The sequence below is a fragment of the Mus caroli genome, unplaced genomic scaffold (genome assembly GCF_978045245.1).
Source record: "Mus caroli unplaced genomic scaffold, Mus_caroli_1 scaffold_5, whole genome shotgun sequence".
Taxonomy (NCBI): Eukaryota; Metazoa; Chordata; class Mammalia; order Rodentia; family Muridae; genus Mus; species Mus caroli.
This window is the reverse complement of record NW_028227260.1, coordinates 66,364,773-66,383,003: the sequence shown is the minus strand read 5'-3', so window position 1 is coordinate 66,383,003 and position 18,231 is coordinate 66,364,773. Positions and strand designations below refer to the sequence as shown.

General features: G+C 42.3%; 1 protein-coding gene across 4 annotated transcripts in view; it reads right to left on the bottom strand.

Annotated features, from left to right (window-relative positions):
* The window catches only part of Hdac8 (histone deacetylase 8), a 239,923-nt gene extending 222,440 nt beyond the window's left edge, over positions 1 to 17,483 (bottom strand). For 3 of the 4 annotated variants that reach the window (XR_003835670.1, XM_021153064.2, XM_085838080.1), the window contains exons 1-4: positions 17,054 to 17,483; positions 16,478 to 16,530; positions 11,922 to 12,052; positions 10,864 to 11,005 (exon numbers count right to left, since the gene is read on the bottom strand). Coding sequence is in view for 3 of the 4 variants with exons in the window: in XM_021153064.2 (XP_021008723.1) it covers positions 10,864 to 11,005; positions 11,922 to 12,052; positions 16,478 to 16,530; positions 17,054 to 17,164 (437 nt within the window). In the remaining variant the exon portion in view is untranslated. Of the gene's footprint in view, positions 1 to 10,859; positions 11,006 to 11,921; positions 12,053 to 16,477; positions 16,531 to 17,053 lie in introns of those variants that run through there. The other variant, XM_085838081.1, reaches the window with a different exon arrangement.
* Positions 17,484 to 18,231: the final 748 nt, after the last annotated feature.

Here is an 18,231-nt window from a genome sequence, read left to right as displayed (position 1 = left end):
CGATAGTGGAGACATGGAAGGAAAGAGGGACTAACAGCCCTTAAAAATGATCTTTTCTTGAAATTTATTGAGGCATACTTTACATATTATAAAATGTCAAAGTGATCATTTGGTGAAGGAAAATATCAGTACAGATTTAAAGAGATTTCAGTAGAAATTCCTCATTGAAATCAAAGTAAGTTATATTACCAAATGCATGGATAAAATACTACACTGCACCCAGTCAAGACTGATCACTTTATATGTACATCTAGACTTTAGGACATATAAAGATGAAATGCCAAGTTGAGAATGTAACTCAGTGATAGAGCACTTGCCTAGCATGCATGAGGCTCTATGTTCAATTTCCAGCACTAAAACCTTGGGGCTGGGCTCAGGTGGTGGAGAGCTTACACAGTATGTAGGAAGTCCTGGGGTTGACCCTCTACATTGCATAAACCAGACATGGTGCTACATCTCTGTAATCCCCGCACTTTGAGGTAGAGGAGCGAGGATCAGCAATTTAATGGCATTCTTGGCTACAAAGAGAGCTAGAGGTCATAAAATAAAATAAAATGAAATGAAAATAAGCTGCATATCATTTAAAAACAAAAAACAAAACCAGAGGCCGTAACAGTTGACTGCCAGCAGGTGGCACTTGACCCAGAGCAAAGTATGGAGGAAAAGTGCCTACTGAATTGATCCATACAGGAAGCTGCAAATGCAGAAACTGAAGGAAGAAGGTAGAATTCGTCTGTAAAGGATGAGCCCAGTGACAGTTTATTCAACTGTCTGTCCCTTCTAGTTCTTGGTTGAATGATGAGCTGGCATAAAAAATTTAACAGGAGAAAAATAATTGTATTCACTTTTACACACACACACACACCATTATTGAGACTGAATACAACATAGCATCCTGAGCCACTGAATGGGGACTTTCTGGGGGATGGTAGAGGCAAATGGAGTGAGGGGAGAGAACACACTGGCAGAGAATACAAAGAATAAACATGCCTTGGAGCCTCTCTCTTCCTCCTAGATACTGTTGCTGTGTGCTCTACCCCCTTGCCAAAAGGCCTAGATTTTGTGTACCAATGGACTCACTGGACTTGGCCAAGCTGCCTGTGTTCACAATGAGAGAAAATGAGGCAAAGGAAAGAGGAATTTGGTCAAGGCACAGCCTAGCCAGGAAGGCAACTAAGCTGTACTTTCACAATGTATCTTCTACAAACTTAGCCAGAATTGGTCTCTTTGAGGATCATACTAGGTTAGGCCAGTCTTTTCTTTATTCTAATTTGATAGTCCTAATATTTAATAGCATTTGCCCTTTAGTAGAATTTCTGAACATCACTCTTATTTAACTTTCAAATGTAGTGATATGCTGTACCATCCCCAAGACTGGGTTATTTCCTCAGAATAGAGGTCTAAGAATATTGTTACCAAGTCAACAGGTATGAACATATTTCCCAATTTTTTTTGATTTTTATTACATATTTTCCTCAATTACATTTCCAATGTTATCCCAAAAGTCCCCCATAGCACCCCCCACTTCCCTACCCACCCATTCCCATTCTTTTGGCCCTGGCATTCCCCTATATTGGGGCATATAAAGTTTGCAAGTCCAATGGGCCTCTCTTTCCATTGATGGCCGACTAGGCCATCTTTCGATACATATGCAGCTAGAGACAAGAGCTCCGGGGTTCTGGTTAGTACATCATGTTGTTCCAACAATAGGGTTGCAGAACCCTTTAGCTCCTTGGGTACTTTCTCTAGCTTCTCCATTGGGAGCCCTGTGATACATCCAATAGCTGACTGTGAACATCCACTCCTGTGTTTGCTAGGCCCCGGCATCGTCTCACAAGAGACAGCTATATTTGGGTCCTTTCAGCAAAATCTTGCTAGTGTATGCAATGGTGTCAGCGTTTAGAAGCTGATTATGGGATGGATCCCTGGATACGGCAGTCTCTAAATGGTCCATCCTTTCATCACAGCTACGAACTTTGTCTCTGTAACTCCTTCCCTGGGTGTTTTGTTCCCAATTCTAAGAAGGGGCACAGTGTCCACACTTTGGTCTTCATTCTTCTTGAGTTTCATGCGTTTATCAAATTGTATCTTATATCTTGGGTATCCTAAGTTTTGGGCTAATATCCACTTATCAATGAATACATATTGTGTGAGTTCTTTTGTGATTGTGTTACTTCACTCAAGATGATGCCCTCCAGGTCCATCCATTTGGCTAGGAATTTCATAAATTCATTCTTTTTAATAGCTGAGTAGTACTCCATTGTGTAAATGTACCATAATTTCTGTATCCATTCCTCTGTTGAGGGACATCTGGGTTCTTTCCAGCTTCTGGCTATTATAAATAGGGCTGCTATGAACATAGTGGAGCATGTGTCCTTTTTACCGTAGGTTGGGACATCTTCTGGATATATGCCCAGGAGAGGTATTGCTGGATCCTCCGGTAGTACTATGTCCAATTTTCTGAGGAACCGCCAGACTGATTTCCAGAGTGGTTGTACAAGCTTGCAATCCCACCAACAATGGAGGAGTGTTCCTCTTTCTCCACATCCTCGCCAGCATCTGCTGTCACCTGAATTTTTCATCTTAGCCATTCTGACTGGTGTGAGGTGGAATCTCAGGGTTGTTTTGATTTGCATTTCCCTGATGATTAAGGATGTTGAACATTTTTTCAGGTGTTTCTCTGCCATTCGGTATTCCTCAGGTGAGAATTCTTTGTTCAGTTCTGAGCTCCATTTTTTAATGGGGTTATTTGACTTTCTGGAGTCCACCTTCTTGAGTTCTTTATATATATTGGATATTAGTCCCTTATCTGATTTAAGATAGGTGAAGATCCTTTCCCAATCTGTTCGTGGTTTTTTTGTCTTATTGATGGTGTCTTTAGCCTTGCAGAAGCTTTGTAGTTTCATGAGGTCCCACTTGTCAATTCTCGATCTTACAGCACAAGCCATTACTGTTCTATTCAGGAATTTTTCCCCTGTGCCCATATCTTCAAGGCTTTTCCCCACTTTCTCCTCTATAAGTTTCAGTGTCTCTGGTTTTATGTGAAGTTCCTTGATCCACTTAGACTTGACCTTAGTACAAGGGGATAGGAATGGATCGATTCGCATTCTTCTACATGTTAACAACCAGTTGTGCCAGCACCATTTGTTGAAAATGCTGTCTTTCTTCCACTGGATGTTTTTAGCTCCCTTGTCGAAGATCAAGTGACCATAGGTGTGTGGGTTCATTTCTGGGTCTTCAATTCTATTCCATTGGTCTATTTGTCTGTCACTATACCAGTACCATGCAGTTTTTATCACAATTGCTCTGTAGTAGAGCTTTAGGTCCGGCATGGTGATTCCACCAGAGGTTCTTTTATCCTTGAGAAGAGTTTTTGCTATCCTAGGTTTTTTGTTATTCCAGATGAATTTGCAGATTGCACTTTCTAATTCGTTGAAGAATTGATTTGGAATTTTGATGGGGATTGCATTGAATCTGTAGATTGCTTTTGGCAAGATAGCCATTTTTACAATGTTGATCCTGCCAATCCATGAGCATGGGAGATCTTTCCATCTTCTGAGATCTTCTATAATTTCTTTCTTCAGAGACTTGAAGTTTTTATTATACAGATCTTTCACTTCCTTAGTTAGAGTCACGCCAAGATATTTTATATTATTTGTGACTATTGAGAAGGGTGTTGTTTCCCTAATTTCTTTCTCAGCCTGTTTATTCTTTGTGTAGAGAAAGGCCATTGATTTGTTTGAGTTAATTTTATATCCAGCTACTTCACCGAAGCTGTTTATCAGGCTTAGGAGTTCTCTGGTGGAATTTTTAGGGTCACTTATATATACTATCATATCATCTGCAAAAAGTGATATTTTGACTTCATCTTTTCCAATTTGTATCCCTTTGATCTCCTTTTGTTGTCGAATTGCTCTGGCTAGGACTTCAAGTACAATGTTGAATAGGTATGGAGAAAGTGGACAGCCTTGTCTAGTCCCTGATTTTAGAGGGATTGCTTCAAGCTTCTGACCATTTACTTTGATGTTGGCTACTGGTTTGCTGTAGATTGCTTTTATCATGTTTAGGTATGGGCCTTGAATTCCTGATCTTTCCAAGACTTTTATCATGAATGGGTGTTGGATCTTGTCAAAAGCTTTTTCCGCATCTAACGAGATGACCATGTGGTTTTTGTCTTTGAGTTTGTTTATATACTGGATTACGTTGATGGATTTCCGTATATTGAACCATCCCTGCATCCCTGGGATGAAACCTACTTGGTCAGGATGGATGATTGTTTTGATGTGTTCTTGGATTCGGTTAGCAAGAACTTTATTGAGGATTTTTGCATCAATATTCATAAGGGATATTGGTCTGAAGTTTTCTATCTTTGTTGGGTCTTTTTGTGGTTTAGGTATCAGAGTAATTGTGGCTTCATAGAATGAGTTGGGTAGAGTACCTTCTGTTTCTATTTTGTGGAATAGTTTGTGAAGAACTGGGATTAGATCTTCTTTGAAGGTCTGATAGAACTCTGCACTAAACCCATCTGGTCCTGGGCTTTTTTTAGTTGGGAGACTATTAATGACTGCTTCTATTTCTTTGGGGGATATAGGGCTGTTTAGATCATTAACCTGATCTTGATTCAACTTTGGTACCTGGTATCTGTCTAGGAACTTCTCCATTTCATCCAGGTTCTCCAGTTTTGTTGAGTATAGCCTTTGGTAGAAGGATCTGATGGTGTTTTGGATGTCTTCAGGATCTGTTGTTATGTCTCCTTTTTCATTTCTGATTTTGTTAATTAGGATGCTTTCCCTGTGCCCTCTAGTGAGTCTGGCTAAGGGTTTATCTATCTTGTTGATTTTCTCAAAGAACCAGCTCCTTGATTGGTTGATTCTTTGAATAGTTTTTCTTGTTTCCACTTGGTTGATTTCACCCCTGAGTTTGATTATTTCCTGTCGTCTACTCCTCTTGGGTGAATTTGCTTCCTTTTGTTCTAGTGCTTTTAGGTGTGTTGTCAAGCTGCTAATGCGTGCTCTCTCTAGTTTCCTTTTGGAGGCACTCAGAGCTATGAGTTTTCCTCTTAGAAATGCTTTCATTGCGTCCCATAAGTTTGGGTATGTTGTGGCTTCATTTTCATTGAACTCTAAAAAGTCCTTAATTTCTTTCTTTATTCCTTCCTTGACCAAGGTATCATTGAGAAGAGTGTTGTTCAGTTTCCACGTGAAGGTTGGCTTTCTATTATTTATTTTGTTATTGAAGATCAGCCTTAGTCCATGGTGATCTGATAGGATGCATGGGACAATTTCAATATTTTTGTATCTGTTGAGGCCTGCTTTGTGACCAATTATGTGGTCAATTTTGGAGAAGGTACCATGAGGTGCTGAGAAGAAGGTATATCCTTTTGTTTTAGGATAGAATGTTCTGTAGATATCTGCCAGATCCATTTGATTCATAATTTCTCTTACTTTCACTGTGTCCCTGTTTAGTTTCTGTTTCCATGATCTGTCCATTGGTGAAAGTGGTGTGTTGAAGTCTCCCACTATTATTATATGAGGTGCAATGTGTGCTTTGAGATTTACTAAAGTTTCTTTAATGAATGTGGCTGCCTTTGTATTTGGAGCATAGATATTCAGGATTGATAGTTCCTCTTGGAGGATTTTACCTTTGATGAGTATGAAGTGTCCCTCCCTGTCTTTTTTAATGACTTTGGGTTGGAAGTCAATCTTATCAGATATTAGAATGGCTACTCCAGCTTGTTTCTTCATGCCATTTGCTTGGAAAATTGTTTTCCAGCCTTTCATTCTGAGGTAGTGTCTATCCTTTTCTCTGAGATGAGTTTCCTGTAAGCAGCAAAATGTTGGGTCTTGTTTGTGTAGCCAGTTTGTTAGTCTATGTCTTTTTATCGGGGAGTTGAGTCCATTGATATTAAGAGATATTAAGGAAAAGTAATTGTTGTTTCCTGTTATTTTTGTTGTTAAAGTTGGCATTTTGTTCTTGTGGCTGTCTTCTTTTAGGTTTGTTGAGGGATTACCTTCTTGTTGTTTCTAGGGCGTGGTTCCTGTCCTTGTATTGGTTTTTTTCTGTTATTATCCTTTGAAGGGCTGGATTCGTGGAGAGATAATGTGTGAATTTGGTTTTGTCGTGGAATACTTTGGTTTCTCCATCTATGTTAATTGAGAGTTTGGCTGGGTATAGTAGCCTGGGCTGGAATTTGTGTTCTTTTAGTGTCTGTATAACATCCGTCCAGGATCTTCTGGCTTTCATAGTCTCTGGTGAAAAATCTGGTGTAATTCTGATAGGCTTGCCTTTATATGTTACTTGGCCTTTTTCTCTTACTGCTTTTAGTATTCTATCTTTATTTAGAGCATTTGTTGTTCTGATTATAATGTGTCGGGAGGTATTTCTTTTCTGGTCCAGTCTATTTGGAGTTCTGTAGGCTTCTTGTATGTTCATGGGCATCTCTTTCTTTAGATTTGGGAAGTTTTCTTCTATAATTTTGTTGAAGATGTTTGCTGGTCCTTTGAGTTGAAAATCTTCATTCTCATCCACTCCTATTATCCGTAGGTTTGGTCTTCTCATTGTGTCCTGTATTTCTTGGATGTTTTGAGTTAGGATCTTTTTGCATTTTACATTTTCCTTGATTGTTGTGCCGATGTTTTCTATGGAATCTTCTGCACCTGAGATTCTCTCTTCCATCTCTTGTATTCTGTTGCTGATGCTCCTATCTATGGTTCCAGATTTCTTTCCTAGGGTTTCTATCTCCAGTGTTGCCTCATTTTGGGTTTTCTTTATTGTGTCTACTTCCCTTTTTAGGTCTAGTATGGTTTTGTTCATTTCCATCATCTGTTTGGATGTGTTTTCCTGTTTTTCTGTAAGGACTTCTACCTGTTTGATTATGTTATCCTGTTTTTCTTTAAGGATTTGTAACTCTTTAGCAGTGTTCTCCTGCAATTCTTTAAGGGATTTTTGTGCTTCGTCTTTATTGTCTTCTGCCTGTTTAGCAGTGTTCTCCTGCATTTCTTTAAGTGTGTTATTAAAGTCCTTCTTGAAGTCCTCTATCATCATCAGGAGATATGCTTTTAAATCCGTGTCTAGCTTTTCCGGTGTGTTGGGGTGCCCTGGACTGGGCGAAGTGGGGGTGCTGGATTCTGATGATGGTGAGTGGTCTTGGTTTCTGTTAGTAAGATTATTACGTTTACCTTTCGCCATCTGGTAATCTCTGGGGTTAGTTGTTATCGTTGTCACTGTTTAAAGATTGGAGCAGAAGCTGTGTTCCACTCACCAGCAGTCCCAAAATCCTGCGGCGGGGGTCGTGGGTAGCTGGCGGGTGTCAGGCAACCCTGCGCTCCAGCTACCCCGGCGCTGATCCGGCCGGATGAGGCCTGTGGCCCTACTCAGGCTGGTTTCTGCTTCCCTAACTAATGCAGTCTCAGGTCCCGCAGAATTGGATTGGAGCAGAAGCTGTGCTCCACTCACCAGAAGTCTTAAGATCCTGTGGCGGGTGTTGTGGGTAGCTGGCGAGTGTCAGGGGACCCTGCGCCCCAGCTGCCCCGGTGCTTTTCTGACCGGATGTGGCTTGTGGCCCTATGTAGGCCGGATTCCTCTCTCCCCAACCAGAGCAGTCTCAGGTCCCGCGTGATTGGACTGGAGCAGAAGCTGTGTTCCACTCACCAGCAGTCCCAAAATCCTGCGGCGGGGGTCGTGGGTAGCTGGCGGGTGTCAGGCAACCCTGAGCTCCCGCTACCCCGGCGCTGATCCGGCCGGATGAGGCCTGTGGCCCATATTTCCCAATTTTAATACTACCAAAGTTTTCGAGAAGCTAGTTACAACAGAACCCTGACAGCACCTGAATATTTTCAAATAAAGATTTTTTTTCATTTGGGTGGGGGGAAATAAAGTTGGCTCCAATTTCCCTATCTTATGACTAAAGATAAGAAACTTGTGCCTTACATGCAGTGTTTAATCAATGCTGGTTTAAGAAATAAATAGGATCTATGAATCTGTATACCTAGGAGGTTTAAATAGATAGTGAGATTGCAGTGACAAGAACAGGACATAGAAACTTGATGGGTAGCTTAGGGCAGGGATCCCCAAAAGCAGCCATTCCAGGAATGTCCAAGTGCTAAAAGGGAGCTCTCCTTCCTTATCTCCTCCCAAATGAGCACCCCTGCCTGCCTACATGTGGCCGTGAGCAGAACTCCAGTCCAGACACTAAGAGCATCTGGTAGACAGCTTTGGAACTGGATCTCTGGCTTTCCATGATGGAAATGGGTTTTACCCAGTCCCCAGTTTCATCCTATCTCCTAAATGATGTCAGGGCAACATCTTTAGAGCAGAGACTGTTAGGATATCTGGAGGAGATAAGAAATCAGAATCTAAGTTAACAGTCCAAGTTACTCAAAATAAAAGAGTTAATGGAGCAAGTCCAAGAGCCTACCTAAAGGCATGCTTATAGATGGGAGTAACAATTAATTACATCCTTAATCAGAGGGCGTACTTTTCCTTCCCAGAAGCCATAGCCACACCTTCCCCCCCCCTTTGCCCCTCCCCATCCTGCACTACAGTTGCTTTTCAAGCCTTGGCTGGGTTAGGCCTGCTTGCTTTTCTGAATCATTTAGAAAAGTATACTCAATCAATCAATCAATCAATCAATCTCTCCTTCTGTATCTCTCTCTTCAGATACTGGCCATTCTGCTTCTCCAGATACTCTGTGTTTTCTTACTCTTCCCTGATGTTATTTCTACCCCTGATTCCCAACCCCTCATTTCTGTTGTGTGCTGGCTTACAAAAGGCATGCTTTTCTCTCTTCCTCTTTCGCAGCCTCCTTGACAGCTACCACAATTTACAGCTTGCCTGCCCTAAGGGTTTCTTTTTAAAGACTAATAATTGTCATTGTCCTCGAGCTTATTTTATTTTACCGAGACAGAATCTCACTACACAGTCCTAGTAGGAGTAGAAGAACTAAGAGACCTGCCTGTTTCTGTCTCCTGAGTGCTACGATTAAAAACATGTGTCACTATGCCTAGCTTGAGTCTATTCTTAAATTCTTTAATTAGTTGGACTAAAAGCACAAGAGGAGACCCCAGTTTGCCCATGAACAAGGGACACTCCAGGTTGGGCATCTCCAAAATTTCTAGTAACAATAACAGGTCATGCCTAGCTTCATGTAAGCTTAAAAGCTTGTAGCCCCGCTTCAGAGAGGCTCTAGGGGTGCCAAGAACATCTCAGAATTCAGACCTGAAGCAAGTCCAAAGTCTTTCAATCCCCGCAAAGTCTGTCTTTTCCATTTACCACAAGTCTGTCTGTTTCCAGACAATTAGCTGAATGGAAAGCTGTCCTAAACAGTGAGTGATACGTGGGTACGGCTGAACTTGCATGCAGCCAGCCACGACTGATCCCATGGAAATATATGGCCATTGGCTGGAAAATGGTGGTATAAGGAGGAAGGTCTGAAATTGACCTGGGCCCCAGCAGGCCTTTTGCAGTGGTCAGAAACTTGGGAAATGACAGCACACTTGCCAGAGCCAAGCGTCTCAGGGACACTGTAGGACTTTCTTCCTCTACATGCCCAAAGGACAGGGAACCCCTGGCTTCAGAGCAAGCTTCTCTGCTTGAATAAGAAAAGCTCCTGTTTTAGTTTTACACTTTAAAAAGTAAAACAAAAACTAACAAAAGCAGGTTGGTCTCTTTGTTTAAGACCATTCAAAATCATTACTAAAGTATCAGTTTTCTACTGCCTGGGTCGTAGATTCTAGATATTTAGTTTCACAAGGCCTCCTTTAGCTAGGAAACCCATACATTTCAAAAAGGATACCACACTACTATGTAAATTTGCATATGATGAAAATTGTGCTGACTTTCAGTCTGAAAGAATCAAATGTTGTTTTGTTTTTAACTGAAGATCAAGGCTTGATTGGCTGCACACACTGGCAGGTACTAAGACAGCTGCTGTCTTTTACCCAGCTGACTCCCTTCCTTAACAAGTAGTAAGTACTTCTAACACAGCCATTGAGATTCCAGATGTGGACTAAGACCTTGTAGTTTATGTCAGACAGAGTAGGGAGTTATACACACACACACACACACACACACACTCCAAAAGGCCTTCTCTAAGCAAAGAGCACCTAAGAACCAGTTTTTTCCTTAGAAAGAGAGATATCCATGTATTCACTTTCCCTGGATAGAGTAATGTAAAACCCCTTGATTGTTCTAAAGTTTTCTTCTTCTATGTCTACTCTCATCAAATGCCTACTTACTAAAAAACTCCTTTAGTGGGCCAGAGCGATGGTTCAGAGGTTAAGAGCAGTGACTGCTCTTCCAGAGGTCCTGAGTTCAATTCCCAGCAGCCACATGGTGGCTCACAACCATCTGTAATGGGACATTCACACCCCTTCTGGTGTGTCTGAAGACAGCTACAGTGTACTCACATACATAGACCTCTCCCAAGGCTTTCATGACTAACTTCTCCTTACTGCTATTCTATTTGTCTTGTATAATTATACGCATTCCCTTAATATCATAATTTATATTGTCCTCTGGTCATTCCAATTCTGTTCCTGTTTCTAGAGCCAAGTCCTCAAGACAGGGAATTGTGTATGTAGACTGTTTAGCTCTATGCTTTACTGATGAAGAAACTGGGGCAGTGGGAGGTTTAGCCAAGTTTGCAGGAAACAAAGCATACAACTCAGACACCTTGACTTTCAGTTGAGTGCTTTCCACTATATTAGGTCATCTATCTTCACTTGCATGTTTTCAGAACACCTTATAAAATGCTACACACACACACACGGTTCCCTTGCGTGTCAGTACAACAAGTCCACAGGTTTATATAACTGAGAAGCTGACTGAGGAAAGGGTCAGAAAGCAGAGAGGTTGTTTTCTTACTTCTTTGCATGATGCCACCCTCCAGACCAGTTAATGGCTACTTTACACTTCCCGTCAATCAGGCACTGGGCAGCTGTGATTGTACCTCCTCCTATAGCTGCTGCATAGTCAAATATCCCTTCTGTGGCTGGGCAGTCATAACCTGGGGACAAAAGCAAGGAAGCCTGTTAAAGATGATCTGGAGAGGTTGAGGTAGGACAACAGCATGGTCTACTAAGAAGCTGCTTCTGAGCTGTCCTCAGCTCCAGTGGAGACAGACTCGTCTCCAATGACAGACACATCTCCAGGGTTCAGGAGCGAAGACAACGAAAGGATTAAGCCTCCAAGATGAACTTCTCAGATCCCACCAGCAGTCAATCAAGACCTGAGAGGTGATATATTTTGCCGGTAGTCATATAGACCCAAGCCTTGGACCAGTGTCTTGATTCCCAATCTAGTGTCCTTCTATAAACCCATCTTCCTAATAAATCTCTTAGTGAAAGATAAGGTAGGAAACTTGGCCAGAATATAAAAATTTACTTCATGCCATACATGGTGACACACACCTTTAAGCCCAGCACTTGGAAGATAGACACAGACAAGTTCCAGGCCAGCCAGGGCTACAGTAGTGAGACACTGTTTCAAAAAATAAAACTAAAAAAGACCCAAACCAAATAAATCTATATTTGAAATATATGATTACAGGGAAGCTGGATTTGCATATATACACATATAAACATATACACATATACATATCTATGTGTGTATATATATACACACGCACATATACACACACATACATACATACATACATACATATTGCCAGAGTAGACCTAAGTGCTGCCATTAGGACTGCAGCATTCTTAAGGTGTAGAGTGAGTGAAGAAGACACCCGGTATTGACCTTTAGTTCCATGTGTGTATGAGCAGACACATGCACACTGCCACACCCATACATACATACATACATACATACACTATACATATGCATAGGGAGAGACTAACATAAGCAATATAACTACAGGCGGGGGCTGGGGGGGATGACTATTGATCTTCCACTGTTGCATGAGAAGACCTTACCTAGTCCATATTCTATGGAGTCTGGATGGTCCTCATCACCTTCTTGGCTGACTTTCTGGAGATGTTGCAGATAGGCATCAGTGTGGAAGGTGGCCATCTCCTCCATGGAGGCCACTTTGGGCTTCACTATCCTAAAAATCATAGAGCGAACATAGAACCATGAGTCAGACCCAGAGTACGCAAGGTGCTGGAAACAGCAGCCAACCGTGTGAATGGAGAAGAGAACCGGCAACTTCTGGTTCCCGTGAACTAAAGTCATTAACACACACTACACTGTTTAGCCTTCACGTCTTCCATCTACGATACTGACCCCACCAAGGACAGGCAAGAGGCCAGATCTTTCCTTTGAGGTTTTAGGTAAAGGAACATAGTTGAAAAGAATTGTATTTAACTCAAACAGATAATCATGGATCAAGGTCTCTGGTTTAGCCACACAGAACTCACTAACCCAGGGCCAGCAAGATGGCTCAGTGGGTAAAAGCCCCTGCCACTAAGCCTGACAACCTGAGTTTAATCCCTGGAACCCAGATTGTGGAGGAGACAACTGACTTCCCTCTGATCCCCACATGTGCTCTACGGCCCACACATCCCCCTAAATAAATAGATAAATAAATAGGTAAATAAAGAAAAAATAACATTTTGAAAGAATTCTGGGGCTGGAGAGATGGCTCAGGGTTTAAGAACACTTGCTGCTCTTGCAGAAGACTGAGGTTCGTTTCCCAGCACCCACATGGTGACTGACAACCATGCATAACTCCATTTGCAGATATGACCTCCTCATCAGACCTGGCTAAGTACCAGGCACACACATGCAGGCAAATACTCATACACAGAAAATGCATGCATACACACATCCAGGCAAAACACTCATATACACAAAATATGCAAATATAAAACTATTTTTTAAAAGACTAAAATATAAACTTGACTCTGTGAGTCACATCTCGTGTGACAAACTGGCAAAGCTATTTACATTTAAATCTGCTGCTACTTGGACTGAGTAATCCTTTTGGTCAGATGTTTAGTGCTAAACCTTGTATCCCTATCCCTGTGGATCTTTCTTTTAACAGGCAGCGTGGCTATCAAACAGTCAGAATTTGGAGCCAGAGAACTGGATTCCTTTTCTAACTCTAGACTTCCTACTTCTATAACTTCAGGTAAGTTAACTTTTCTTTTTTTCTTCTTTTTTTAAAAGATTTTATTTATTTTATGTATGTGAGTACACTGTAGCTGTAAGGTGATTGTGAGAATTGAAAGTAGGGCCTCTGCTGCCTCTCCTCACTCGGGCCCAAAGATTTCTTTATTATTATACATAAGTACACTGTAGCAGCCTTCAGCCACACCAGAAGAGGGCATCAGATCTCATTACAGATGGTTGTGAGCCACCATGTAGTTGCTGGGATTTAAACTCGGGACCTCCAAAAGAGCAGTCTGTATTCTTACCCACTGAGCCATCTCTCTAGCCCCAAGTTGATTTTTCTATACCTCAGCTTTCTCACTTATAAAATGAGTCAACTTAGTGACCTTATGTAGAGATGGAATAACATATAACAAACTTCTTGGACAATGATCATCAATACTGGTGTAAACAGGAGGGAAATTGGAGTGGGGATGTAGCACAGTCATACAAAATCTACATGTACAAGGCGCTATGGTTGATTCTCACCCACCCCCAAATATATAAGGGTAACATGTTAGCTATGGAAGCAATTATCTGTACTCATAGCACAGGAGGAGGGTGAGTGTGAGGCCAGCCTGGGCTACATTTCAAGTTCTAGATCAAACTGAGTTCAGTAAGTCCCTGTCTCAAAGAAAAAGAGAAGTCAACTATAAAAAGGTTTTATTTATGGAGCAGGGTACTACGCATGGGAGTTTGCAAGTCTGTACATGCACAGAGGCCAGAGAAGGATGTCACACGTCCTGCTCTAACTCTCATGCACATTCACTTGAGACAAAGAGTCTGTCATTGAATCTGAACCTGGAGTTAGACTGGCGATCAGCAAGCCCCACCAATTATTCAGACTCTTGTCTACCCCTGCCAAGACATTGAATTTACAGGTACGTGTGACGAAACCCAGCCTTTCCTGTACATTCTGGGGAACCTGGGTCCTAGTGCTTGTACAACAAATGTTCTTACTTTTTCTATGCCATCTCCCCAGAGTCTGCTAATAGAAAACGTTTCTATTAGTTGGTCTTTTCCAGTTATCTCCCAGAGGAAGGAAAGATGGAGGAAACGCCTGGACCCTCTCAATCAGCTCCTCACAGTAAAGGACAAACGGAACAAGCATAAAGGAAGTGAGTTTCATGGATTTTCTGCCTTCTCCCTGCTGATTTCCCATTTCTTCTTCTAGATTCTGCTGCAGGAATGTTCTCTAACCCTTGCCACTAACAGGCAGTCAAGATACGAGCAGCGTGGCATTTCTTCCTTAGAAAGCCAGAGCCCAAGTCTCACCCTAAGCCTAGTAAACCAATTTGTATTCTACCAAGAACATATATTTTAACAAGATGATTGCCCATTCAAATGGAAGGAGCACTGCTCTAGCCACAGAACGGCGCCATGTATGTTTTCTGAATGGAAGTACAACTATGAGTTTACTGCGAATTAGTCCAGGTAGGATATTTAGGCAACTAGTATAATCAAGGTGTTTGAAATCCTGTGGGTCAACCTCAAAAGTTAAATATATAGACAAAATCAAGGATTCTTGTTTTTTCTTCAAGTACACATCTATATCACCAGAGATGAACAAAGTGTCCACTAAAATAAAATTTTAGGGCCAGCAAGATGGCTCAGGGGCAGTCACTGAAACCCTAAATTTACCCCCCAGGCTCCTCATGGTAGCCAGAGAGAAGCAGCTGCTGCCAGTTCTTTCCCAACCTCCACGTGTATACTGTGGCACTTGACCAACCCCTCAGGCCCCCGAGCCCCATCAAAATAAATAAATGCAATGTAATAAAGTGTTTAAAATAAAAACATCAAGGAGCCTAGTACAAAGGCTCACACCTTTAATCCCAGCACTCGGGAGGCAGAGGAATCTCTGTGAATTCAAAGCCAGCCTGGTCTCTGGTAGTGAGTCCTAGGGCAGCCTAGGTAGGCTATGTAGAGAGACATTGTTTCAATTTTGTATACAAGCTTTTGTTTTATGTATCCCAGGTTTTATTTTGTTTTGTTGTTTTTGGTTTTTTTTTTGAGACAGAGTTTCTCTGTGTAGCCCTGGCTGTCCAGGAACTCACTCCTGTAGACCAGGCTGGTCTCAAACCCAGAAATCCATCTGCCTCTGCCTCCCAAGTGCTGGGATTAAAAGCGTGCGCCACCAAGCCCTGCCATCCCAGCCTTTTCTAATTGTTGTCTTGTAGCACCTTCCCATCTGTTTCACTCCACCCTAAAAGGAAAGACTACTGACTACTACTCAGCAGCAAGCTAATGACTTTGCTTTGACATCTTGTTTGCAATAAAATATTTGTGTTAATTTTGTGTGGGGGAGCCTAGGCCCTCTATATGCTAGGCAAGTGTTCTACATATTGAACACTATCTTAAACCCCTTTAAAAATTGTATTTTGAGACAGGGTGTGGCTAAGTTACCCAGCTGGCTTTGAAGTTGTGATGTTCCTGTCTCAGCCTTCCAAAGGCCAAGTGTTAAAATACTTTTAAGGAAAGGCAAGTAGTTATTTTGCTGAACATAGGAGTTAAGCGTAGGGAGGAAAACATTCCTAGAAGGGTATTGGTGCTGCACACCTGCTGAGCCTGCACCTGGGAGGCGAGGCAGGTGGTTCTTGGTAAAGTCAAGGCCAGCCTGGTTGATGTTAACAGTTCTTGGCTAGCCAGAGCTACACAGTGAGACCCTGTCTCAAAACAACAACAACACATTCTGAAAGAATGTACACACTAAAAATGACTTAATACTAAGAATAAAATATGAAAACCTATTATATTACTTTCTGTGAAGAAAATGCAGCATTAGGTGATCTAGCCAGTCACCTAGTTGGTTAGTAATGAGAAAACCTGATTTGACATGTGCCAGGTCCATAATAGTTTCATTTATGGCATTAAATATAGAATTGGCGATCAACAGAAAGCTTGTTTTTGGCTTGTTTTTGAGAAGGATGTAGCTAGCTTTACTTGTGTGGTCAACAGAGACCAGTTTAAAGTTTGGTGGTGATGGGGGTGGGGTAGCAGATCTAAGTCTCAAATTGAACCCACATCCCCAAATCTAGCTTTAGAAAACAAACAAAATCCAGACCAAATATAAACCAAAACATTTTCCAGCTTAACACCTCCTCACCTATCTAGAAGCAAAGTCCCATTTTTGAGGGATCTTAACCCCTTCGTGTGCCTTTCCCAAGTATTCTCAAGCTCTTCCGGAACTACAGGCATCTAACAAAGACTGAACACTCCACTCCCACACAAGCTTTTTTTTGTTTTTGTTTTGTTTTTTCTTTTTATCTTTTGAACGCAGCATTTCTCGCTGGTTAGTCCCACTAGGAAGAGACAAGGTATTAAGGCTATGAACACACCTGCCCTCATAAATGATCATGTTCAGAAAGGTCAATGTACTTACCTCATTTGTTTATGCAGGGCATAGGCTTCGATCAGAGAGTGGACCATACTGGCCTGAAACAGCATCAAAGAAAGGCAGAACAGTCTCCTTAAGGTCCAAAGTACTGAAATGCCATTAACAACAACACCCTGCGTGCCATTAACAACAGCCTGCGTGGAGAACTAACTACTCTCTCTCTCCTCCCTTCTGTCACTTTAACAGAATACACTTAAGACAAACACAGAGTCTCAAAATCGCCAAGATTCGAAGCTCCCCAGCTTTACTAAGGCAAGTGATGGAATACTCTCTCCTAACAGTTTGTGGTCCAGGACCTCCCATTGGTAACTCCACTCACCTCTGCGCCAATCCTTCCCCTCCCCCGCCCCCCGCCCCCACTCGAGCGTTGGATGCCCCCCTGCGCTCTCTGAAGGTAACGAGGCACTTCCTTCTGCTCGGCTTGGCGTGCCTGGCACTGCTAGTTAAATTTTGGCTGAAGATATCCTTCAGTCCAGTTTTCCCGTTTCCTAACGCACTCCCTTTCACATCCTCCTCCCCCCATCCCCGCAAACCGTGGTCTTTGATCCAGACCTCTCTTACCCGTTTGGGGACCTTCACAAGGGAGTCGCAGATGCTGACATACTCGGGACTGTAAATATAAACCGGGGGTAGTGAATGCCCACTGTTGGCGGGTTCCTCTGGCATCTCCATCTCCCACTTCCAACCGTCCGCGAGCCAAAGTCTGGAGCCAACAGTTTTCAGACTCAGCCTGAGCTCCAGTTCCTGCTCCTCTGTTCAGCCCCAGCGGTGCTCCCTTGTCAACATTCCCTCCTATTTAGATCGCTGGAGACAGTTTCCCTGGTCCCTCGTCCAGCTACAGGGATGGATGGGCCCTTCCAGACCAGATGCCTTCTACTGATGACCACAGTTCAAAAAGGGTGCCTGACAGATATAAAAACCAAATAACTGCCAATTGGGATCAATTTTTTCATGGCACAAGTAGCACGGTCAAAAGTAACCAGCCTTGTTGCCCTACGGGGCCATTTGAAATGAGGTCAGACCAGCTCCAAAGCATGCTGGGAGATGTAGTTTTAAAGGAGTATGGTAACAGAACAGAAACACAGCTAAACACTAAAAAACGCGCGGTTTCAAGTTTTGGCGCTAAGAGTCTGAACTCTTTTAAGTTTTCAAACTGCAAATATCATTTAAATATTTAAATAGAGGTAAAATATACATTCAATAGCAGGCAAGACCACCTCCCAGCTATGTTAGCTAATGATACTAAGACTCTGAGGGTTGTTTGAAATGTTTACGGAGTAAATTTCGTGCTGCAACTTTAGTTCGCTACTTTTTACTACTGTCTGAAAGAGATTAACAGCTTCTCCAATAATCCACTCTGACAAATCCGCTGTCACCTTCCTAAAACTGAGACAGGGACTGTGGAGCTTTCACGTGATGAAAAGCACGGGTTCTCTCCCAAGTACCCCCCAACACACACCCACTTTTTCTTTCATTTGCTTCTGAAGCTAAATAACGGTTAGGGCAAATGTTTTAGGTTTGGTGTGCAGGGCGTTAGTGTGTCCCCAGGCAGTGTTATTTCCACCAGAAGTTTGGGGGTTCTGGATGCCTCCAAGATCTGAGCCTAGCTGGTCAATTCCCAGACTCCCAGCACTCAGACCATCCTCAACTGACACACTGAGGCCTCCGAGACAGGCGCAGATTTGTACTTTCTTTAAAAGACTAGCTTGCTTTAACCTTTTGTTTTGTGATAAGCACTT